At 44.4% G+C, this 24,046-nt stretch overlaps 2 protein-coding genes across 3 annotated transcripts; one reads left to right on the top strand and one right to left on the bottom strand.

The window, feature by feature from the left end:
• Positions 1-505: 505 nt before the first annotated feature.
• Positions 506-7,608, bottom strand: LOC118688858 (alpha-aspartyl dipeptidase-like). Of its 2 annotated transcripts, XM_036386777.2 has the most exons (8): positions 7,345-7,490; positions 7,172-7,260; positions 6,010-6,084; positions 5,382-5,461; positions 3,885-4,058; positions 2,383-2,442; positions 1,538-1,620; positions 506-1,019 (listed from the first exon to the last, which is right to left on the bottom strand). In XM_036386777.2, exons 1-8 carry the CDS (start codon positions 7,443-7,445, stop codon positions 941-943), a joined length of 741 nt encoding a protein of 246 aa, XP_036242670.1. In that variant the 5' UTR covers positions 7,446-7,490; the 3' UTR covers positions 506-940. The 2 variants fall into 2 exon arrangements, with proteins under 2 accessions (XP_036242670.1, XP_036242669.1); XM_036386776.2 differs by having other exon boundaries at positions 7,257-7,608.
• On the top strand, positions 7,534-22,921 carry LOC118688857 (cytochrome P450 20A1). Its single transcript, XM_036386774.2, has 13 exons — positions 7,534-7,639; positions 8,260-8,309; positions 8,394-8,560; positions 13,528-13,673; positions 14,343-14,510; positions 15,190-15,268; positions 16,873-16,988; positions 17,403-17,457; positions 18,852-18,972; positions 19,810-19,921; positions 20,522-20,586; positions 22,312-22,401; positions 22,571-22,921. The coding sequence occupies exons 1-13, from the start codon at positions 7,568-7,570 to the stop codon at positions 22,719-22,721; spliced, it is 1,392 nt and encodes a 463-aa protein (XP_036242667.1). The 5' UTR covers positions 7,534-7,567; the 3' UTR covers positions 22,722-22,921.
• The last annotated feature ends 1,125 nt before the right edge of the window (positions 22,922-24,046 follow it).

The raw sequence follows: 24,046 nt of genomic DNA, 5'->3' as shown, positions 1-24,046 counted from the left end.
GATGCTACTCAGTTTTCTGATGATTTTTTACTGAAGCTAATCAGGGGGTGGGAGCAAAGGTCTTACAGCAAAGTTAACCATATCTTCTGATAATTCTTACAGATTGTGCAATTATGTGATTACAAATGGATCTTTAAATGCCAAAAAATGCCTTTTCAAAGATTTAAATGTTAGGTCTGAGGAGTGTTGGAAATAGCTACTTTCAGAAATGAGCCTTCAGGCACTGTAATGAACTTGCTGTCTGTCTTCTGTGCAATATCTTTTTCCCTCTGGGTGCTTTAAGAGTATACTGTATGTCTTACTTTGGTTTGATCAATATGTTTTAAGAGTGTGTATATTGGCTAATGATGGATTTTTTTCCTGTACAGCATGGTGGAAGATGTTTTAAAATTTTGCACTTTTCTAGGATTTGCAAGTTTGTAACCTGAAAATTTTTAACATGCACACTTTTGTACATACTTAGCATTGTATATATTTAACATGAGTCTGAAGCAAATAAAAGTAATTGAATGCATAACTTCTCCCTTTATTAATAGCACAAAAATTAAAGTAAGTGTGGGAGTACACTGAATGAACAATTCTTTTATGTAGCAGGTAAAAGTAGGCAGTGGGAAGAGCTGACTCAGTGTCCTGTCTTAATTGTATTAAGGCAACTTTTTTTTTATTTTGGTGGGGAAGGAATCAAAGTGGATGTGTGATGTATAGGCCCCTTCAAGCTTTGATTAGCTATGATTCTCCAAGTATTGCAACAAAAAGTGTCTTTTTGCTGGGAAGGAGGTGTCTGAGGCATGCATTGGGGTGAGGAAAAGAGTCCACTAATGCATATTGATCTTTATTTATAAAGCTGAAGTACCCCACCTATTCTGGGACAACAAGCATATCTTTCCTTTTTCCTCGGTGTCTTCCCTATATAGTAACTTTTGCTGCAGAATATGGAAGGCTATGGATTCAGGGGATTGCTGTCAGTCAGGAGGAAACTGAAATCTGTTCCAGGCTCATGTTCAGTTGGTTTCTTACCCCTGCAAACAAGAGAAACCATGCTGTGAGCTTTAATGGGAGGTGGGACTACTCTGCTCCTATCTGTTACTAGGGATAGATCAAGGCACCCTTATTTTGAACAAGCAGAGTTTTGATTCCATCATGTCACATGCATTTTAGATTTCTCAATAAAGTCCATGTAATTCTAGATATGGACTCCCTTGTTCTGGAATTCAGTGCATTAGGGCCAAATTGGCATTTCCCTGGCTTTCAATAAAGGAGCTGACTATTGGGGCTCTTGTTTAGAATTTGGAAACATAAGCAGCAATGGATGCAGAGCTAGAGCACACACTGGGTTAGTCAGACATCCTTTGCAGTGCTGTCATACTGCTGGCTCCTCTGGAGCATTAAACAATACTCACATTTTCTCCAAAGAGAAATGGAACCAAGGGATTAAGTAACTTCTGGTGGGGGGACAGGCACCTTGTGCCAGGAGTTTAACAGAAACCTCTCTTCCTTTCTGCCTGAAGGAGGATATCAATTCAAGTGATGCATTTACCTCAAAAACAGACGTGCTCCTGTCACTCCTTGCAGCGTGGCTTTATCTCCTTCCACTAACAGCATCGTACCTTCCCGCAAGCCCTGGTGGAGGTGGAAATATTTAAAATTATTTTCAAGCTATGTGAAAGGGTAGAATGCTTGTCACAAGCAGGCCAATCTCAGTGGCACCATGACTACAGACTAAACCTTCTCACTTACCTAACAAAGAGGTAAAGACAAAAATAGGTGAGTTATCTTGTTTTAGAAGTTGATTTTCTTGTTTATTTCAGTTTTCACTCTTAAAGGAGAAACCATTAAGGAGGAGAGGAAACTGTTTTTTCCCACAGTTATTCTTAGATCCAGTTTGGGTTGAGCAACAGCCAGTGGGTTTGTTAGTGCACAAAATTTATAGTACAAGATCAAACACAGGGACAGGAAACATAGAAGTCCCAATTCCCCAGACAGACATAATGAAATTACGTATACACTACTGAATGTGCGAAGTTCAGAAACTATTACAGAGATTAAAGTTAAGAGTATCTGCAAAAAGATTAAGGGGGAGTTTTGTACCATCTGCATGCACATCACCCCCAACACCCAATATTTGGTGGCCAGTGACTGGGAAGATCAGAGCTGCCTAAAATAGTGTTGAGCAACACTAACAGGAGTATGCTTTCATTGGCCCCAATCCATTTTCTACAATGAGCAATATCCAAGGCTCAAGCTCTTAGCAAGAGTACAATTAGCATTCCAATCCATGGAATTGTAAGGCTTGACAGGCAAGGAACCCACAGTGAGAGCTAGCATGAATGCATTTAAAATGTTTATCATGCTCCAGCTTCCTGATGGAGAACTACTACTCACCAGAACTGGAGGCGTGTTTGGTTCTTCATGGTACTGGCGGATTCTTTCCTCTCTTGTCTCCTGCAATAATGAGCACAGATTTAGCTTCCCAGGCCATAAGGTAAGGATTTGGAGCTATCCAGGCAGCATGACATCAAATAATTTCATAACATTAAACAAAGCGGGCACTTCACCTCAAGCAGAATGGGATGGCAGGATTGACTCTATTTAATAGATATGTGTTTTACCCTTCATCACTAGCAGCAATTTACTGCAGGTTGATCAAACAGAACTCACACAATCCCAACCCTAAAAAACCTCAAAACTTACTTCCACTCAATTAATCCATGGGGTTTTTTTTAATTAGTACTATCTCTGTGTGCAGAGATTGTACTAATACTACCAGGAAAGTGGTAGAAGCAAATGCCTGAGGTGCAACCTTTGTGAAAGAGAGTAGTGAATCATGGATTTTCAGTCATTAAATATTTGCTTGTTTGTCTTCAAGTAGGTATTACACTGAAGAATTTCCTTCTGTGAACAGCTCTGTCATGTTTACTGAGGTTTGCTGCTAAACTGAGCAACAGTAAAGAAATAAAAACATAGGAACACAGCAGGGACTTGGTACAGTACAGGGCTTCCAGCCTCCTCTGAGAGAAGGAACAGAAGTTATTTATAGGGAAAAGACTGCCTGCTAATCTAGTGACAAGCTGATTAAATGAATACCTACAACTTCATCTAAATTCTAGAAGCACACCCATCTCTTCACCCATCTAGAAGCATCCACCATCTTCATTGTTCCCTAACTCTTAATACTTCCTCTAACCATGAAATTTGATTACAAGGAGGTAAGTATTTAGGTTGTTAAAAGATGCACCACACAGATTATTCCCTGAGGAATTAGCTGACATGCTATTTCAAGAAGGAGCTCCTCCCCACTGTATGGAAATCTGTTCTTGATGGCTGAAGTGTTTTTCTTTCAGCGGTACTGGTGCATGTTCTTGCTCTGTACTGGACATTACAGGCTGTGCTCCCTGCAAGGACACCAGTGCCCAGGTATTTTCTTACACAGCTGTTTGAATCTCAACATCTCTCTGTTCTGATTGTTTCTTCAGACCTTTAGATATTTAAGCCTCTTAATGTATGTTTAAGTTAGGGCTTCCCAAGCAGCAGGTAAGACAGAACTTTCCAGAAACAGTGTTTTGCATCTTAACACTTCAGGTTTATCTTTTCTTTTTTAATTCCCCCATTCCATGCCAGATAGCCAGCATTTCAACGGTATTTCAAACATTGCAGAGCTTCTGTTTGTGAAAAACACTTTGTTCAGTAATACTCCTGCCAACTCCTCTTCCCAAGCAAAGTTAAGTTTCAGGAGGAAGTGAAGTGTTACTGCCTCATTGGCATTTCCATTTTCTCTAGGGAGCAGCTGTTTGACATTCTATAGCTTTGTAAGGCCTCAGAAATGCACACTATTTTTACTCCTCCACACCCTAGTTACTGTCTGAGTTCTGGTGTGCTTTACTTACACCCATGTGAGTTCTTTTAATGTCTGGGTCCAGGTAGTGGGGGTTAATATTAAAAGGAACTAATCCTAGAGCCTGCAGGGAAGGTGGATAAACAATTGGCATGTCATTGGTGGTATTGATGCTGACAGTAGCAACGTTGGTTCCTGCGCTGGATCCCATGTAAGGAATCCCATCCTGAAAGACAAAAGCAATGATCAGTCTGCAGCACCACAACTAGGAACTCAATTTTATACCATCTTCTATCAGTCTCAGAAACCCATCAATCAGATCAGACTTAGTGCTTCCAGCTCCTCTTACTGGTAACTTTACAGGTGAAAAGCAGAACAAGAATTCAGATTCTGAGGTGGGCAGTACCTTCTCTGTGTCAGAGAACTAACTGCTGCCTGCCTCGTACTCACAACTCTATGACCCCCCAAGACAGAATTTACTATGTTGCATAGCATGTTGAACTTTGCTATTAAGAGGAGAGACTTGCCTCTGTTGCAGTTACAGGAAATATCTGAACTGGCTTTTAACTAGCTTCTGGAGAGAGCAAGCTCAGTGCAATGTTGTCACAGCATCAACGTACCAGAACCATGACCAGTTTAGCACTGTTTAGCTATTAGTACTGAGTACTATGCTGTACATAGAAGAATGCCACACAAATATGCAAGTGTATAGGTAATCCTTAGCAATTTGTAAAAATAGAGCTGTCTTGAGACAACTGGTGGTAATATAACCATGTAGTTATCCAGACTTAACTGGCATTTGGACATTTTTTGGCTTTCATTCCCACAACAGATGATGAATTTCTATATATTAAGATAAGCCTAGCTAACCTTTATTCTTGGCAGCTGGCCTTACTGTGGCTTGTATAAATCTGCATAAAGTCATTTGCAGTTCCACATTGCTAGGGAACACCTTGCTTCTGTTCTCCTCCAGAGATGGTGTATCTTTGCTGTGCCTTATGAGATTCACCAGCTGGACTGGTGCTGCTCAATGGCACTCACACCTCTCAGTTCCAAGGAGATACAAGAATTATGTAATTTTCAGCATCAACAGGACACTGTCTAAAAGGCACATATGGATCCAACTTTATCACCAGTTTATTAGTAGACAACCTGCAACATGAACACATCTGTATCAACAAGATATGAAGTGGACATCTCAAGCTGAAAAACAGGGTTTCTGGACACAGATTAAATCCTGCACTGGTCTTTTGATTGGCATTTTGAGTGGTTTGCTTCTAGGGTTCTATGTAGCATTGTACATCCCAAGGTCTTGCAATCCAGCATCTAGAAAACTGCTCTAGGAAGACAGACTGCTGACCTTAAGTCTTTTTAATGACTCAATGGCAGCCTTATTTGGTCATGGTTTTCAGTTCACCAGGTTGTTTGAGATGGCTTGACATCTGAAGTGTATTAGAGACAAAAATGCAGAATCAGCTTGGACTTGTCTGAACAAAAGCTCATGCATGAGATCCAGCCCTTCAGACTTGGCCAGAATCTGTAGTTTTACCTCAAGAACTCTTTTCCTGATCTCATGTATCAGACAGTTGTCATAAAGAGCTTTCAGGAGACGGAATGTGTTCCCACCTCCTGCAGAAACAAAGTTCAGCTTATTTAGCATGCTTTCACCATCAGTTTTAATTGAAGCCTTCACAAACTCAGCAGGCACCATGAGTTCTATGCTCTATTCAGGGCAGTATCCTGCTTTGAGAAGCAATAAAAGCTTCAGAGGAATGGTTACTGGGCAGGCCATGGGCATGCCCTGAGTCATCCTTGTAAGGCTGCCACTGTCTGACAGTGACCTCTCTTCCAATACCCAGGTTCCAATACCCATGCTATTAGGACTAGAACTTCTTGGGCTTGCTAAAGTGATAATACAGCTGTTATGATCATGTTTTTACACTGAAGTACTCTTCAAAATAATAATTTGAAATTTAGTGGAGATGAAGTTCCATTAATAAATCTAACTTCCCAGCCCACCACTAAATTTAGAGTCTTAGGGCTCCCAATTACTGTCTTCTGTAGTTTCTAATTACTAGGCCTAACTGCTTAATTGTTGGTCTTCAGTGCCACCTCTGAGCAGGACTAGTCCAGTGCCCTATATAAACCTTCACTGGGGAGTAAGAAGTAAAACTTACCAATAAATATTGCTTCAGATTTCCTTACAGCTTCCACTGGATCACAAGACTCATGAATGCTGTCCAGCCCATAACCTTAAATGAAAATGTATTTACCTTTTAATATGTAAGTTTGGTGGAAGAATGGGATACGTTCAATCCCTCTCTGCCCACCTCCTCCAACCCTGAGCCAAATATCTCAACCAGGGAAATTTCAGAGAACTCTACGACGTAAAACAGAGTGTACATCCTATATTAGTTCAGGGCTAATACAGCTATACAAAAGGAAATACTTGTTTTGTGGAGATAAGCACTCAGTTTCTAGGAGCAGAGCATTTCACTCAGCAGGTGCAGGCTAAGGCACAGTATCCTCCTGAGCATTACCAGGTAACTATAAAATGAGGAAAAAGCTGTTAGTCCTCAGCTTGGCTATGCTGAGGTCTGACAGGATGTGTTGGCTCTAGCCCTTCTTGTGCAAATACATGATCTGAGTATTGTTTCTGTTAAAATGTCTGACTTTGATAGATTTGCCTTGCCAGGGTTCACTGAGTACAGGAAGTGTCGAGAGAGACAGAAGAACACAGGCATTTGACAGCAGCAATCTTCCTGCAAGTCAAGGAGCAAAGTGTGCTGCCCAGGCAAGTGAGTACTGATTATTACTACACTAACAGCCCCACAGTTACCCTTAACAGTGATAGATACTAGGTGGAGGTGTTGCTGTAGACTGCAGAGATCTTTGCTCCAAGCAAAGTTCAGCTGCTGTCCATCATGGAACTATCCGGCTCCTTGACGTGCTTTAAGTAATGGTCTTCACTTAGAACCATGGCTTGAGCAGAGGTTTAAGATATATGGGAAGAATGTTCCCTCATGTGCTTAAGAAAGATAAAAAGATGCCACTTAATAGTTAGGGATAAAATCTTCTTCCCTGGAGTGAGCAGAAGTGTTTGCAGCAGGATTTCTTCTGGAGGCCTCTAAAACATCTCCTTCCAGGCAGAAGTCCGCAGCCGACTCCTGCTGCTCACTGCCCTTGCTGCCCGTGCCGCAGCGGCCCGGCCCAGCCCAGCCCGTGTGCCCCACGGCTGTCTCGGGCCGCTCCGTGCCCGCAGCCTGCTCCTCGTGCCCGGTACCGGCCCGGCAGTCCCGGGCACAGCCGGCGTGGCCGCCGCAGCCGGGCCGGCCTTACCCAGGCTTTCAAACTTCTCCCTGGCCGTGCGGGCGTAGGCGTCGCGGTCGTGCAGGGCGTAGGGGATGAACAGCACCCGCTTTACCTTCCTGGGAGAGGAGAGAGGGGAGAGAGCGGTGGGCACGGCGGAAGTGGGGACCGGGAGCGCTCCCGCAGCCCCTCACGGCGCTTACTGCCCGAGGAAGCTCTGGATGTGCTGCTGGCAGTGGCCCAGGTAGCCCCCTCCGTGCAGGGTGGAGTTGGAGATCAGCAGCAGGCGCCGCGGGCTCCCCATGCCGAGCCGAGCCGAGCCGAGCCGAGCCGTGCTCCCTGCCCAGCCCGGTCCGCCCCTTCCTGCCCCGCCGGCGGCCCCGGGGTGGGGCCGAGCCGCCGCCGCTCCACCGCCCCGGCCTGGCCATGCTGGACTTCGCCATCTTCGCCGTCACTTTCCTGCTCATCCTCGTGGGCGCCGTGCTCTACCTGTACCCGGTAATGCTGCCGGCCATGGGGCGGGGGGCGCTCGGCCCTGCCCGGCCTGGCCCGGCCCGGCCCCGGTGCAGGCGGGCGGAGAGCGAGCGGCCGCGGGGCCGAGGCAGCCCCGGGCCCGTCGCAGCCCCTGGGCCCGGGCGGTGCCCCCGGCCCGCAGCCCGGGGCCCGGACGGGCCGTGGCAGAGGCCTGCGGGAGAAGCTGCGGGCAGGGCGTTCCCGGGACGGCGCAGCCCCGGCACTCTCCTGCCTTACGGGCTCCGGGATGAATCCTGCTTTCCAAAGGCGCGGTCGTCTGCTCGCCTTGTATTTTTGCAGGCCTCCGAGGCAAATCAGTGTGTAATACCCTACGTTGCAAACGTGACCCTTTAAATCTTTACGTAGACATCTTTGATCTAAACAGATGAATAATCCTGGTTTAGCCAGTGGCACCAGGCACACAGTTGAGGTTTATCGGCTTAGCAGGTTTAAAGCCTGCAGATGTAGCATACTCAGCTCCTGTTTCATGTTTGTAAGTAGTGTAGTGGTATTGGTGCGGAAAATTCATCTCTCCTGCCGGAAAGGTGTGGGACCTGTATAAAATCTGAAGTTCATGTAGATTGATGCATTTCCTTTTACTCTAGGCATCTAGGCAAGCATCAGGTATCCCTGGGCTGGCTCCAACTGATGAAAAGTAAGTGGTTTCTCTCTCACATTGATGAAGTTCAGCATTGGCAGAGGATGCTATTCATGACCAGATATCCTCTGTGTTTCTCAGGGATGGCAACCTGCCAGATATCATTGCCAGCAGCAGCTTACATGAGTTTCTTGTCAACCTTCATGAGAAATATGGGCCACTGGTCTCCTTCTGGTTTGGAAGGCGTCTTGTTGTCAGCCTCGGCTCCATCGATCTCCTGAAACAGCATGTTAACCCCAACCGGTTGTGTAAGTGTCTTTTACGTTGTCTTTTGAGTCCATTTGGTCTGGCCTCACTGGGCATCAGAGGAAGTTGGGGTTTCATTCTACATTGAAAGAAGGTGAGACTTTGTAGCTGACATGGTGGTTCAGGTATGACTTTGGTCCTGCTTACTGAGCTAGAGTATCAGTGACCAAGGGTTACTGCTGTCCAGTGGCCATCAGGAAATCAGTATGCTTGTGTCTTTTACCATCTCTCTACAGGCAAACATTCAGGAAAAGCATCATGCTCATTAGTCACTTGATAGAGCAAGATGAACATCCTGTAGCCACTTGGCATACATTTTAAAAGCTTGAAATACAGTTTAGGAGGTAACTTTGGTAAATTAGGTCTGAAAACAGCTCTGCTAGTTTGTGATAACTGCCTTGTATGGTTCAGCATGGAGGCTTTTCAAACTATTATTTGGAGAAGTTCTTTACCTTTCATGTTTCTTTTGGTGTGTAGAATTTTGTAGTGAAAACCTTTAATGATCTTCCAGTATTGGAAGTGGATGGTGATACTGCTAGCTGAATTGACCATCTTAGTCATGAGAGAGTATTTTAATTTATGGCCTAAGCCTCTTAGGTGGGCATTTTGCTTCCTAAGGTTATCATACTTGATAAGTTAACTCAGTTGGTGCTTGGGTTCAATCTCTTGCTTTCCCAGTTTTTCTTTAGAAGGTTGACAGAGGTGCTGGGTGCACACCTCTGACCTGATCCTGTAGGCTGTCTTTAGGCACAGGCAGATAGCTCACTTTACACTGGGGTCGTGAGGGGTAAACTTCATGTACAGTTGCCTGACAGAATCAGAAAAAGAAATGGTGACAATCTGGGAAAGGAGTGGGAGTTAACAAGGATCAGCAAGACACAGTGGATAACGATGACACTCCAGAAGGTGGAAAACCACCCTGAAAGATCTGAATGCTCTCAAGTGTGTTTGGGAGAAATTAAGCAGACAGTCACTTTCTCAAAGCTCAGAGAAGTGGTGACAGGCCCCTGCACACGCAAGTTCTCATAAATGTTCTGAATTTTGGAGGATCTGAGTATTGGAGAAAGAGAAATGCAGTGCCTGGACTTAAGTGCAGGAAATTAGGTGACCCAGGCAGCTACAGACTAGCCTAGTATCCTGCTATGCCAATGGCTAAACATATTTTTTTAAGCATGGGGGATAAATGGGAAATGCATGTTAAAATTTGATAATTAGATTTTTAGACAAATAAAGTGATAAAACTGTGCTTATGTCAGGGATTCAGTTCAGAATTTGCTTGGATACTGATAAATACTGGACTGGTACTTGAAATGGGGATTAAGGCTAGATTGTCTTGAAAAGTGAAATGCAGTGTTGGGGACATGAAATACTCCATCTTATGTTAGTGTCCTACCCTGCTGGCTTTATTCTGGAACCCTTTGTTGGCACAGGGCAGCAGAGTGAGATGGATATCCCTGAGGGCTGGGATAGCAGGAGGAGAAAAAGTGAGCTGCATGAATTGCCTATGGGATGACATGGCCATGGAAAAAAAAGGATATATTGAGTCATGGATTTTCAGTAAAGAGAGGACTTTTGCACAAAATGAGCATGAGTCAGACTTGGAGTCCTGTGTGTGGCTCTGACCTCTATACTCAGGCATGATTTTGAATAAAGCAAGTGCAAATTAAGGCTGCCAGTGCTCTCAGAGGAGTGGGAAGCCTGTTGTGCAGGAGAAGCCAGGGAAAGTGTGTTCAGCCCAGATGAAGAAAGAGCCTCTGAAGGGATCCTCATAAAGGCAACAGGCTTGAGAAGGAGGGTTCTTACAACCTCAGAGCTGGCAGAGCAGCAATATTAGTTGTATCACTGCTTTTCTTTTAGCACTGATGCTTGCCAGAAGTGCTCAAGCTTTATTAGGGGTGAGGAATCTTACAGGTGATATGTCCTGAAGCATTGAGGTATAAACTGAGCTGAGTAGCTGTAGCAAAGCCCTTTCTATGCCCTTTCTTGGTGAGTGGGAACAGGAGTTGTAGTGGGTCTCAGCCACAAGCTGGCTCTGGGCAGGCTGAAGTTTTATTGGAGATGAGGTCTTGCCCATATCTCTGCTGTAGTTTTTTTGGAGATGGGGTCTTGCCCATATCTCTGCTGTGCACACAGTGCTGTGGAACAGGAGACAGCCCACAGTGGACTGCATTATATCCAACTCCTGACTCCTCAGCCCCACTTGAAAACCCAGCCATGTGACTATTCCTCAGTCAGCTGGAGTGCCTGAGGCCACCATCCATCTTCATGGATACCTGACATTTGGTTTCCAAGGCTGAAATACAGGATTTGGCTCCAGACAAAGGTTCCTCTCATCTCATATGTGTGTCACAGGTATGGCCAAACTTCTTGGGGAGAGAGAGAGAGGTGCAGATAATGCATTTCTCATCAAAGCCTTGAAGCTGGACTAATTGGATTCATAGTTATAAACATTTCCAATGCCAGGAGACACTTTTTCCTTAGGCTTCAAGCAGTGTTTGAAATTGGTATGTTTTCATGGCCTCTTAAAGCCTGGTTGAGATTAATTTGCAAGGGGAATTCAAAGGAAGTAAAACTTTGTAGCTGGTACTGGTGATTCCCCTGAGGGGCTCTGGGGAAGCTGTTCAGGCCTATAAACAATGTGGATGTGAAGAGGATGGACTAATTCAGGATTGCCAGGAGCAGGGGCTTCAGAGACCAACTTGGAAAATTCTCCTGAGTTGATGTTGCTTTTTGGGTTGGGGCAATGAACCTGAAGCACACTGCATGCTGGAGATGGAGCTATGGGTCCTGGCCTGTCTGAGCAGGACTTCACTGTGAGCATTTTACTGTGCAGGTCCAGAGGTCCTTTCTAACTCTGATGTTCAGTTGTGCTTGATCTCAGTTAGATCTTTTCTGTATATTTATTTGCAGTGGTGTCCAGGGCAGCACTCTGAGGTCTTTGGGATGGGGAGATTTCCATGTAAGTGAAAAGAACAGTCGAAATTTTGATATATGTCACTAGGAGGGGTGAAAATGTAACCCTGGAGCTGTTTCCAAGACAAGGACAAAGGATGAAGTCTGTGCAAGTGCTGGCAGAACAGAGGTCTCTCCAGAGGCAGTTTGTGCCTTGTGGAGTCACTAGCGTCCCACAGCTGTGCAGAAATAGCCCTTTCCCAAACAGCAGGAGACAGAGCCAGCCCTCAGCAAACGGGCAGCCTGGGCTCTGCAGCCCTGAGTGCACAACAGTGTGTATCAGTGGTGTAGGATTGCCAGTTTAGTTTAGGGACATTGGCAGAAAAACACCCAGAGCCTATGGCTAATCCAGCAGTTTCCTTTCATATGCAGCAGGAAAACTTTGCAGTTTCAGCAGGCATTGCTTCTAAGCATCCTCCAGCCTCTCTGGGTGCCTCTGCTTGCCGGATTTTCTGTGTGGGCTTTGCCACCTGCCATGTGTCTTCCTGGCTGCCCAGTATTGTGCCTGGCTGTGCCAGTGCCAGTCAGCAGGGATCTGTGGCATCAATAGCAGCTCCATGACAAAGCACCTTGGAGGAGGAATTGTCAGCAGCAGCTAGAGGCACATAACAGCCTGCGCCACGTGGAGAGCCGCAGGTACCATCTGCTCTGCCAGAAGACACATGCTCATGCTCCTTGTCATTCAAAGTGGGAAAGAGGGTGAGATGCAGAGCTTAAAAACATTGGAAGGGAAAAGATGTGAGAGAAAAACATTTGGGAAAGATTACCATATTCATGCCTCTGGCCTCGTTAGCTGCTTTTATGTCTTTAGGTAGTAAGTCCTCTGCAGGTGGGAATTTTCTCTTCGTGTAAGTTTGCTTGGTAGCATAATGAGGCCCCAGTTTCTGTGGGGAATCCTAGATACATCCACAGCTGGTAAAGTCATATGTGTCTAGCCCAGCCTTGATGTTTTCTGATGCCTCAGAGGTTTTACTCTCCATCTGGGAGAAATAACAGACTGTGATAAACAGTGACAATATCCTTCTTGAAAACCCTGATTGCTGCTTCCAAATAGCTCTTTAAAGACTCTGTCAGTTCCACAAGACACACTAAAAGGTTTACAGAAAGGGAAAAACATATGCCATGCTGTATTGCGCAGTTTTGCATTGACACCTAATATCCTTCAGCAAATTTATTAAATAGAGGTCCTTGGTGGTGAAATTCAGAGTTAAAAATCTAACTGAAGTGAGTCATGGATTGGGAAGTGACGTGGTTTTGTCTAGTTTGTACACTGATGCAAGTGTCTATGTGGAAGGATTGAAGATGGAAAGAAGGTGGTTAGCAGTAGAAAGCATTCTGTAGCTAAGTGGGGTATGGTTTTCTGTAGGAGCTTCAGAGCTTCTGTTCTGGAGGCAGCGCTGGCAGACAGGTAGGTGCTAGTTTGGGAAGAGCTCCTCAAGAGGGAACTCAGTGCCCAAAAGAGAAATCATGCAGGAGCAGTAGGGTATCAAACAGACCTTGCTGGGTCTGTGACGCAAGGGAAGGAGTGTCGGGAGCAGCCTCTGGCTAAGTCTGTCATGAACTGGTATATCCTGAGTGCACGGCCATGTTCAGGGCAGGAGGGCACACCACATGTGAAGGGAATGTGCTAAAGAGCCTGCAAGTCAGGCTGGAGGAGAAGGGGAAAGACCATGCCACACTCACTCTTGTCACCAAGTCGGTGGCACAACCAGCTGGGAACTGGCAAACAGGGAACAAGCTCTGAAGGCATTTTTACTGAAGAGTTACTTGGTAGAGCCAGCAGGCAAACTCTGCATGAGGAGCTGATCACAGGATGGCAATCAGCCCTAGGAAAAAGACTTTGTGAGGTACCAGCCCACACTGAGCAAGATAAACTTGAAACCCCAAAGAGGCTGTTGTAGGGGAAGGAGCCACACCTTGCTCACTGCCCAGAAGTAGCAGTATCTAATTAAAGAGGCTGCTGTTTTAATCAGCCCTGTGTAGTGTGACTTTTGAATGATGTTTCCTCTGCTTTCAGTGGATCCCTTTGAGACAATGCTGAAATCCCTCTTGAGGTACCAGTCCAGCCTGAATGGGGATACAGGAGAGAGCCACATGAGGAGAAAACTGTATGAGAACGGTGTGACCAAGTCCTTGCAAAGTAACGTTGCTCTCATCCAGAAGGTAACTGCCTTTGTACAGCAGAGAAGCCCTGTGTGGCTCACAGGGGAAGGTTTAGTGAGAATGATCACTAGGATAAAGGACCTGCATTCAAATTAGTGCTGGGGCTATAAGCATCTGAGATAGCAAACAGCCTCTGCCTTTCATGGTGTGAATAGTTGCGTTCTCTTAGCTCCAGTGGGCTGGGGGAAGGGTGGAGCTTGCTTAATTTTTATGCCAAGATACCAGATTTTAGTTAAAGATACTGGAGCACCTGGATTCTAGATATATTTCCCTGGACAGGAGGATGGAGCAAGAAACCAGCTTTTGGGGCCACAAAGAGGTGATTTTGATTTAGTCCAGCAGCCAAAGTATGATCTCTTTCCTATTCTGGAGGAATTAATCTCTTTCCTATTCTGTCTGTATTAAAGGGTTTAAGGTTTCTTTTGTGACAGAGGGAACAAGAGAGGAGGGTAGAGTTGCCTTGTTAGGGGAGAGCCTTGAAAGAAGCAGAAGATTGGAGGCTGAAATGTTACTGTTTAACAATGAGAAGAAACCTGGAAGGAGTTTAGCATTATTCCATAGCCATGAAAGTGTGGTCTGCCTTAGGAAGTGGGTGGGAATGTGTCCAGGGTGTGTTTGGTAAATAGACTGCTGGTGTTACTGCTAACTAATGGTTCATTCCCTCTCAAGCTGTCAGAAGAGCTGCTGGCCAAATGGCTGTCTCTCCCTGAGGCACAACATGTGCCACTCTGCCAGCACATGCTGGGCTTTGCCATGAAGTCTGTCACACAGACAGCTATGGGCAGCAGCTTCGAAGATGACCGGGAAGTCATCCGATTCCGCAGGCACCACGATGCAGTAAGTGTCCTGCAGAGCCAGGAAATCTCCTATCCAATCTTTCCAAACTGATAACACAGAATTTGTACTAACTGTCTGTACAGTTTAGTACAAGCTACTGCTGAGACTTTAAAGTATGAGCTTGAGGGGTCTGTCTCTAACACTCTAAACTGTTAGAAAGATCCTACTGCTGATCCTGCTGTCATGAGTTGAGGTGTTTCTAGAGGATCGATGGGGATCAGGAACCCAGATCCAATGGCAGTTGGGAGGTCTTTGGTACCTAAGTCAGTTAAACTCTGTTGGAACTGCCAGTGGATTTCTCCATTTTGAAGATCTTCTGAAGGCTCTGTGACATTGTGGAGAAAGGAAAATCTGAGGAGACCTCACCTGTATCCACATGTGGGGATGCTAAACATGCTGGTGATAAGAGTGGGAAAGAACCAGTTCCGTCTCCCATTTAAAATTCCTATAGCTTTTTTTCTACAGTTGTAATTATAGTTGTTTAATTTCAGCTTAATTCCAGCTATCATAGACATAGTGGGAAATGGGATGTGGTGTCCTAAAGAGACCAGTTCCACATTGACAGGAAGTCCTAATATTATTTGGTGTTTTCATTTTCCTGACTAGGGAAGAATAGAATAGTCCCAGCAGTCTAAGCCTGTGGTAAGTGATGGTGCTGTTCTCTCTCTCCTTCTTCCAGATCTGGTCAGAGATTGGAAAAGGTTTCTTGGATGGGTCTCTTGACAAAAACATGACTAGGAAGAAGCACTATGAAGATGGTACGTTTCTCCCAAAATTAGGGGTTTTCTCTCACTCTAATTAATACTTAGGAGTTAGCTAGCATGTGAAAGCACTTCATTTGCCCAGTTGTTTTGGCTTCTCTTTAGAGTTGCTCATCATGTCATAATGCATTGTACTTACTGTCAGATTAGATCTTTGTTTTGGAGTTGAGTGCCAAGCTGCCTTTCTTTATGTGAGAAATTGTAGGACTAGAACTCTAGTTCCAGGTCTAGTTCCAGGGTCTGTCCAGTCTGGAGAGTGATAGAGGGGAAGAATCAGGGTGTGCTTCCTCCCTTACTGTTCTGTTCCCTCGTGTCCACTTTTGACCTCTCTTGGAGGCAAGCAGCTGTGCTAGGTGGAGACAGATGGAGCCCCTGGATTTGGCCCATATGGGCATTCAAATGATGCACCATCTGGGGCCTGTCCTGCCAGACAGTCACTCACAAGCTGGAAGACACAGGTACAGAGATGCTGCTTTGTTGGATACACCATCAGATAGCCTCTGATGTGCTCTTGCAAGATAACATGATTTAGGTCTGCTACAGCAGTACTTTTATTTCTAATATATTTTATATCAAGTTATTTTAATTTTAGGTTGTCTTTTTTGTTAGTAATTAAACCATTTCAGTATTGATGGATAAGATGCTAAACTAAAGTAGATGGTATCTGGAACTAAAGTTTTGTTTGTAAATCCTCCAAACCCAGTGTTTCCTTCTTTATGCTTCTGGTTCTGTGGGTTTCAGAACCTGAGGACAACTTCTGCGCCACTGAAATGGGTTTGTCCCATAGTCACTTTTCCTGAGTTGTAGTATGATGATGTGTGAGGACAAAATTTCACAAACTCCAGAGAGTGAGCCCTGGTGTTTGAGTGTTGCTGGCCTTCCTGCACAGAGGAGGAAGGAAGGTAATTCTGAGACAAAGGACCTGAACTGGGCCTTGATAAATGGAGTTTCAGACCCAAATTCTACTCCATGTTTCTTGGATAGTCATCAATAGGTCATTTAAGCCAGACGGGCAATGATGTCTAGCTCCCTAACTCCCCCTGGTTCCCACAGGATTTAGGCACTCACATATCTTCAGATGTGTGGACTCTGCCAAGACCCTCCCACATTTCCCCCCATTCCTCTGTCTGTGTCTGCACTCTTTAGCACAGAGCCATCCTCTTTCACCCTGCCTGTAGAACCCCTGGCCAAAGGGGCTCCATCAGTCCTGGTGCTGCAGTAATTGTAACTCTGCAGCTCATGTAACCAGAGTTATGTGGCTCATAAGTGTTTTCATGGGGGCTGATGAGAATGCATTCTCTGATGTTTTGACAACATTACTTGTCTTCCCCATGCGTGATTTCAGCTCACAGAGTACACACCTTGGTTATACCTGTAAGGATGGCTTTTTATAGGCAACCTCTGTTATTTGGTTCCTGCATTTTCAGCTAAACTGGGGATACTGCCTTCCAAATTGACAGTAACATGTAACAGAGCCTGCTTCTGTAAGTGAGCCCAGCAGGGACAGCTGGTCTGAAAATCTGCTTGGGAAGATGAATTTGCTTCTCTGCATCACCAGGATGACCAGGTTTTAAAATAAACATTTCTTTTTTCTTCCAAAGCTCTGGTGGAGATGGAATCCATCTTGAAGAAGGTTACAAAGGAGCGCCGAGGCAGATCATTCAACAGGCATGTCTTTATAGACACCTTGCTGCAGGGGAGCCTGAGTGACCAGCAGGTCTGTGCAGCTGTTACCTCCTTACACAGTAATGGAGTTTTGCCAGATGGACAATTCATTACATTGTAGCCTTTGATTAATATAAGTTCTTGCATCTTAGCTTCGATTTTTTTACCAAAGCAGGGCTTCTGCTTCATTTTCTCCACTCCTGCAGTGTTTGCTTGCATTAGACTTTGGTAGATTTCCTTGCCAGTGCTTCATAGCTATTTTTATAAACCAGAAGTATGTTAATGTTAAGCATGTCTCATGCAATTCAGTGGAGGTTCAACAGAGAGTTCAGTTTATGTCTTCTAGATGTATTTCCTGCTCTCTGCACTAAAGGGGTTTAATGTGCTTGAGTGGAGAGTGTGCTACTTCTTTATTCTCTTTACAGTCTTATGAACTTCATTCCCTGAAGTAGATTTTCTTTCCTAGATTCTGGAAGATACAATGATTTTCTCTTTGGCAGGATGTGTAATCACTGCTAACTGTAAGTACAGTAACTGTAGGTAGCTTCCCATCCTTGCACTCAGCTGCCAAAAACTGTGTGTGATGACATGAGACTTACCCTAAGCTAATAAAAAATTGTATTAATCATTCTTTCTCCTGAGCTACAGACATATAGAAGAAGCTAATTTTTACATCAGACTGTTGACACAGCCTCACAGTTAGTGAGCTGAACCTAAGCTGTGTTTGACAACCTTTCCAGACTTATGGTGGACCTTAGAATTTCTCCCCATTGCTTTTTGCTTGCATTCTTAACCCCAGACAACTGATGCTAAATTTGATGAAGAAAAACACCAAAATAAATAAGCTACAAAGATCATGTTGTAAAATAGGTTCAGGCATATAGGAAGAAAGAGTTGCTAGCATGTGTCTGGGTGCTTGGAATTTCAGGAGGATAAGTGTGTTCCATGTATGGAGGACTTTCAAAGAAGCTACTCTGGGATTTATGCAAAGATTATGAAAAAAACCAAACAAATAAAAATATAAACTGAAGCTGTGTAAAATACCTTACAATAAAGGGACAATTATCTGGCCTTGTACCTCAGCCAGTGGGGCTGGGACTCCAAAGAAAACCTCCAAGATGCATCTAGATGTTAGAAAATGGGAAGTAAATCAGACAACTGTGGTAGTTCTCTCTCCAGAGAATATCCTCTCCAGGTACTCCAGGAAGTCTGTGATTTTAAGGGCTTGAATCCACACGGATTCACAGAATCACAGAATATTCTGAGTTGGAAGGATCATGAAGTCCAAGATTCCAGATAGTTCTCATGAATAGACATTTTTGAGAGCTAGAAACATTTCCTTGTAGCTTTAGGGAAACTGCCTCCTACACACTTATTTCTTATGCAGGGTTTTTTCCTCACTCTGCATTTGAAGATAATCTCAACTACCTCAAGAAATAGATGTAGGGGGACAAGTGCTGGCCAACATCTGCAGAGAGCTCCCTTCAGGAGCCTCAGGCATTGGCTGTCTGGAGCACTGGCCTGAGATGTGCTAGGGAAGACCCCCAAATAAGGGAATTTTCTAAAGCTTTGAACAAACCAGCCTTTCATTTGCATGGTTGGTGTAATAGCTGTGATTCCCCTGGGTTTGCTGGGCTGTGGGGTCCTTTTGCCAGAGCTGTGGGACTGAGTGCTTTAGTGTCCTGCAAAGCAAGCATCAGAAAGAGAATCTTAACTTGCAGAGCCTCTTGCTATACAGGAGTTCAGCCTCTGTTCCTACTACTGAATACAGAATCAGCACAGCCTGCTGTGAACAGAGGCCACCTTCTTTTTAGGCCAAAAAGTAATGTTGAAAATATAGGAAGTAAGGAAACTCAATGCCATTTGTAAAGGATTGAATTTTCTGAGTCCAGTCTTGTCTTGATTCCTTCCCCAGTGTGCACCTGGGCAGTCTATTTCCTGACAACCTCAGAAGATGTTCAGCAGAATCTCTACAAGGAGCTGGACCGTGTTCTGGGGAAGGGACCAATTACCCATGAGAAAATGGAGCATCTCAGGTGGGTCCTATAGAAGGAATGCAGAGGAAGGCTGTGTCATGTGGTGGGGACAGGTGTTTCATGTGGAATCTGATGCCTAGCCTGCACTAGGCCAGGAGAAGACATCCAAAAGCTGCTTACTCCCTTTTTTCTTTCTGGAAGTGATCAAACCACAGGATGACTTGTAACATAGAGAGAATCTGCTGGCATTCCAGACACAGGGACCAAGGTGCTCACTTTAGGGTGTCTGTAGGAAACCCTTTAGGTTCATCAGCAGAGGAGAAGCACAGAATCAGTGCCTTGGCTGCTAGGCCAAAATTTTTGCTCACTGTCTTATTTGGTTTCTGTCCTAGTTTTAGTAGTAGAAGTAATCAGTCATTTTCATGGTTGGATATAGAGATATTTAGAGAGAAAGCATGGACCAATCTTCTTTTCAAAGGGCTGCAAGTAATGATGACTGGTCAACAGTGTGCCTTTATGTTTTCTGCATTTGTTATGTTGGTGCAACCTGGTGCATTTTATATTTGGACTAGTGTTAGGGTTTTAGGGAATATTGTGTGTGTGGTTTTCTTGCTTCTTCTTGTATGAATGAGAGGTACAGGAAAAGGACTGATGTCTTCATGCATTTTAGCAGATTTAGTTTGGTTTAAAATCTGAAAGAAGAGGGATTCCAATAACCTTCTATAAAAGCTGTTAATGAGATTTAATGCTTCTTACAAAGATGTTGGGACTCCTTGTCAAAAAGAAAAAAAAAGAAGTGCCTCTAAATAAAGCAGTTGACTCTGCTCTGCTTGCTGCCACAAGGATGTGGACAAGCTTCTCTGTGAGACTGGCACTGACCAAGGGTTACTGTTGCAGGTACTGCCGGCAGGTCCTGTGTGAAACAGTGCGGACAGCAAAGCTCACTCCCATTGCTGCACAGCTGCAGGAGCTGGAGGGCAGAGTCGACCAGCACACTATCCCTAAAGAGGTAGGGCAGTGCTGGGAGCGCTAGGCCACTCCTTTCCTGTAGGAGAATTTGCTGTTCCCTCTTCTTCCAGACCAGGGGTGAGGCAGGAAGACCATTTCTTCTGTCAGTGTTGAACCTGAGCAGGTGCTCTGTCATCTGAAAGTACAGTTTAGCTCAAAGTTTGCCTGCAGTTCCTCTGTGGGAGAGGCTCTGCAAATTCATGTTATCTTGCTGAGCAGATTTTCTTCTTGGATGAGTAAGCTTTTGAAGGGGCCTATGGACTTAGTTATGCATAAAAGAACATTGTTTCAGGCTTCATCATATCACTCATCATATCACCTTCCCTTCCTGAGAGTAAAGTATTCCATACATACATCTCAGTAAGCATAGAGAAATGGGGTCACACCCTCTGTAACCACCAACAGCGTGATTCTTAGAAGTTAAAATCCTAACATCTGGGCATGGATTATGAAAATCTGTAGATGAATACTGCATAATTGTCTTTTTAATCCACCTAAATATGAGTAGTCTACAGAAGAATCATCATCCAGTAGAGCTGTCGAGAGGTGTCTTTAATTGTGCATTTCCTTCCTCATTGATGTGTTGTAATTCTCTTTGCAGACACTTGTGCTTTATGCTCTTGGTGTGATGCTGCAGGATAGTTCATCTTGGCCATCACCATACAAGTATGTAGAATCAACTGTAATTGCAACTAATTCCTTTTCTTTGTTAAATTAGATCTTGCAGCACAGCCTTTTGTGCTGCAGGGCCTGCCTTAAGCAGATTCTGGAGATGAAAGGGAGTCTGTAAGAAAATCAGTTTATGAAGGTCTGGGTTTGTTTTGTCTCCATGGGCATGGTTATGGGGCAGTTAAAGTCAGGTTCCTCTGATGCTCCAGTCTGTGTGTGTGCATGTATGTGTTAGGGTCTAGTAAAAACTTTTTTGTTTTTACAGAGCTTCCCTGGCTAATGCTGGTAACTTCTGTTAAAGGTTTTCTGTGAAACAGTGACTTGAATGGCTTTGGAATCACTGCTTGTCATCATGAAACAAGGATGCGAGGGAGGAAATGTCAGTCTGAAGTTTTGGTTTTTTTAGGGTGAAAGGAAACGCTGCCTCAGTATTTCATTCTGTTTGTGAAAACTGAAGTGGATCTAGGCCAGTGGAGGTTAAAGAAAAAAATCCCTGTAGCTTCTTGTGACCTCCAGGTGGCAAATATTAACCTGTATCTGATTTACTTCACTTGGGCTGCAAAAAATGTGGGTCAGTTATTCTAGACAGAGAGAACAGACAGCTGAGATTTAGGAGAAAGAATAAAGCCTTTAGAACAGCACTTGTCCTCTCCTGCAATTACACTTTTTAGAAAGGGGTCAGGCATCGATGCACCAGTCTATGAGCCCCTTGGCAGGGATTGCCTCCCAAGGTAGGTCATAATGGTGTTCAGCTTTGCTGAGACCCCATGAGACCTACACTGAGGACTGCTATGAACATTGTATGTTTGTTTCAGGGAGGCTGGCGTCGCAGTTTAGCTTGAGGTACGTGAAGATTTCCATAACAGAAGTAGGAGACCAGCTCTGTGTGATCCTTTCACTCACCTACTGTCCAAAAAATGTTTGCCCCTCCCTGCTTTTTTGCTAGGCAGGTGCATTTTTCTCTCCTATTACAAAATCTGTAATTTTCACTTTAGTTCAGGGGGAATGTAAGTTTGATGCTGCTTTTTTTAAGGATCAGCACCCACATGCCCTTTCACCTTGCTAGAAGCAGACCTTGGATGTTTAAGCAGGGAAGTGAAGACTTGAAGTATTTAGCAGAAAGGTTTAAAAGAACCATCTTTTGTCCATCAAATTTTGTGTTTGGAGGGGGGTTAATATTTAAATTGAATGTTATTTTATTAGTTTCCCTTGTTTTAACTCATGCCAGCCCTGGATAATAGTTTTCTCACAGCCTCTACCATCCTAAAGCTGGAAACCACTTTTCTCACTTCAATGAGTCACTGGCTTCCCTCCCCCAGCACATACACATACACACACCAGCTGCTTGAAGAGAACGGTGAGGGGCAAGGAGAAAAAGGAAATATTTTTGGAAGTGAAAAAGGAAGGGACTCAAAGAGGCAGAGAGAGAGACAAATGAGATTGCATGTGCCCTGGGGATGTGCCCTAGTTCCAGCCCTGTCTCACACTACCTCAGTTTGTCAGCATTTTGACCAAGCTGGGACACAGCTGACCAGCTGGGAACATTGATGGAATGGATGCACAATTGCCTTCATCCATTTGCGTGGAATGACCCAGAGAGAACAAATAGTGAGATTCTCTGGTTCATTTCCGGTTTTTTACTTTTCTCTCTGTGTGTGCACATTTCTGGGGAAAGGATGCTGTGCCTGCTCAGAAAACCCTAATGTGTTTCATCTTTTATAGGTATGACCCAGACAGATTCAATGAGGAATTAGCCATGAAAAACCTCTCCTTGTTGGGTTTCTCAGGAAGCCAGGAGTGCCCAGAGTTGAGGTGAGCATAGGGAAGGAGGTCATAGTGAGTCTCTGTGGCAGACAGGAGGGAAGGTGCTTCCAGGATCTTGGTGTTACTGCTGGGACAGCCTGTCCAAGCTGGCTGTTGTCCTTTGGCAGATTTACATCATAGCAAGGTTTTCATTTTTTTCTCCTGATTTTTCCCTCAGGTTTGCCTATATGGTGGCCACAGTTCTGCTGAGCGTCCTGGTAAGGAAACTGTATCTCCACCCAGTGAAAGGACAAGTCATGGAGGCAAAATATGAACTGGTAACCTCACCAAAGGAGGAAGCCTGGATAACAGTGTCTAAGAGAAGCTAAGAGCAAGCAAAGCAAGGGAGGCCAGCAGTGAAGTTCTGAGCAAGGGTCTTAACAAGAATCATACTGGCACCATGTTTACTCAGCCAAGGAATTTTATATCCAGAAATTTTTTTTTTACCTTCCATATTCTTAACCTCATGCCTATCTTGGGTACTTTATCTAATTCAACCAGTAGTCATATTAAAGTAGATTTTAATCTATATGTCTTTTCATGTTTGCTTTTGGATCTCTGGCCAAACTTTTGCAAAAGAAGCAACGAAACCTTGCAGTGGTGTAGGGATGAACTACTGGGTGTCAGCTAGTCAAAGACTAGCCGGGCTGGTTAACCCAGCCTCTTTCCAATAGCAGCCAGAGCTGGGTAAGAGTGCCCCTCTTATCCAGTGGAATGCTTCTTCCTGAATTCTAGCTAGATAAGACCTTGGAGACACAAGGACAAAGCCTTTCTCTATATATAGGTATTTTTATTCAAAGTGTCTTTCCCTCCCTTGAGCTATATCTGTCAGGAAGAACAGATATATCCTGTGAGAAGTATGTGTGAGTGTGAGAAAGAGAGAAATAAACTGGGGTGGGAATAGCACCACTAGTTCTCATGCTGTGTAATCTTGCCATGCTGTGGGGTTGCAAGAAAAAGGATGATTTAGAAATGCTAGTAAACCAAGAGGAATAAAATTGATTTGGCTCCTGAGAAAACAGAAGTATCAGTAATAATAAGATGAAATTAAATAAAACCTACCAAACAAAGCCCCAAGAAAGGGAGTCTTTAACCTGAAAATTCTGAGGTCAGTGTCTAATCCAATGAACAGAAATTGACAGATGCTTGCAATTCATTCAGCACTGGGTCAGCATAAGACTGATCATGCAAGTAGTGAAGAGTGCTGATTTCACAGGGCTCTAGATTAACGTTGTACTTAATAACTTAAAAGCCTTTCAAAGAATCCTTTTCCTCCTCCAAAATGTGTGCTCGCCAAAGAAGCATCAAATGTTGCATATTCACATGCTTTTTCCTGCTTCTTCCTTTCTTTTTTTGCCAATCATAGGACAGCTCCATTCAGAGCCCCACTGAATAGATTGCAAGGCAGGAACCTCCTACCCTATCATGGCATTGGAGTAATTGCTATCTGCCTTACTGTTCATGTTGTGCTTCTTCCCTCTCTTCTCTTACATTTTTCTCTTTATCTGATCTTCATAAGTCTTTTCTCCATATGCCTGACTTCTCTGTTAGCTGCAGTTCCTAGCCCCCTTCCCACCCAGCAGCTGTGTGGTGGTAGGTGAGGGGTTTCTCAGCCTGCACCTGTGTCTGCTCAAGCTGTACACAGCTGCCTGTG

The sequence above is a fragment of the Molothrus ater genome, chromosome 7 (assembly GCF_012460135.2).
Source record: "Molothrus ater isolate BHLD 08-10-18 breed brown headed cowbird chromosome 7, BPBGC_Mater_1.1, whole genome shotgun sequence".
In the NCBI taxonomy this organism is placed as follows: Eukaryota; Metazoa; Chordata; class Aves; order Passeriformes; family Icteridae; genus Molothrus; species Molothrus ater.
Note: the sequence above shows the minus strand (reverse complement) of the source record. Positions and strands in the feature narration are given on the sequence as shown.

Excerpts from the sequence above, each read along its gene's own strand:
- LOC118688858 (XM_036386776.2), bottom strand. The coding sequence starts at position 7,608 with ATGAGCAGGAAAGTGACGGCGAAGATGGCGAAGTCCAGCATGGCCAGG. Across the intron at positions 6,085-7,256 it reads CTCTCTCCTCTCCCAGGAAG|GTTATGGGCTGGACAGCATT; the intron begins GTAAAGCGGGTG and ends TTTTCATTTAAG. Across the intron at positions 2,443-3,884 it reads TTAAAAGAACTCACATGGGT|GAGACAAGAGAGGAAAGAAT; the intron begins GTAAGTAAAGCA and ends TCATTATTGCAG.
- LOC118688857 (XM_036386774.2), top strand. The coding sequence starts at position 7,568 with ATGCTGGACTTCGCCATCTTCGCCGTCACTTTCCTGCTCATCCTCGTG. Across the intron at positions 19,922-20,521 it reads AGCACACTATCCCTAAAGAG|ACACTTGTGCTTTATGCTCT; the intron begins GTAGGGCAGTGC and ends TTCTCTTTGCAG. Across the intron at positions 22,402-22,570 it reads CAGGAGTGCCCAGAGTTGAG|GTTTGCCTATATGGTGGCCA; the intron begins GTGAGCATAGGG and ends TTTTTCCCTCAG.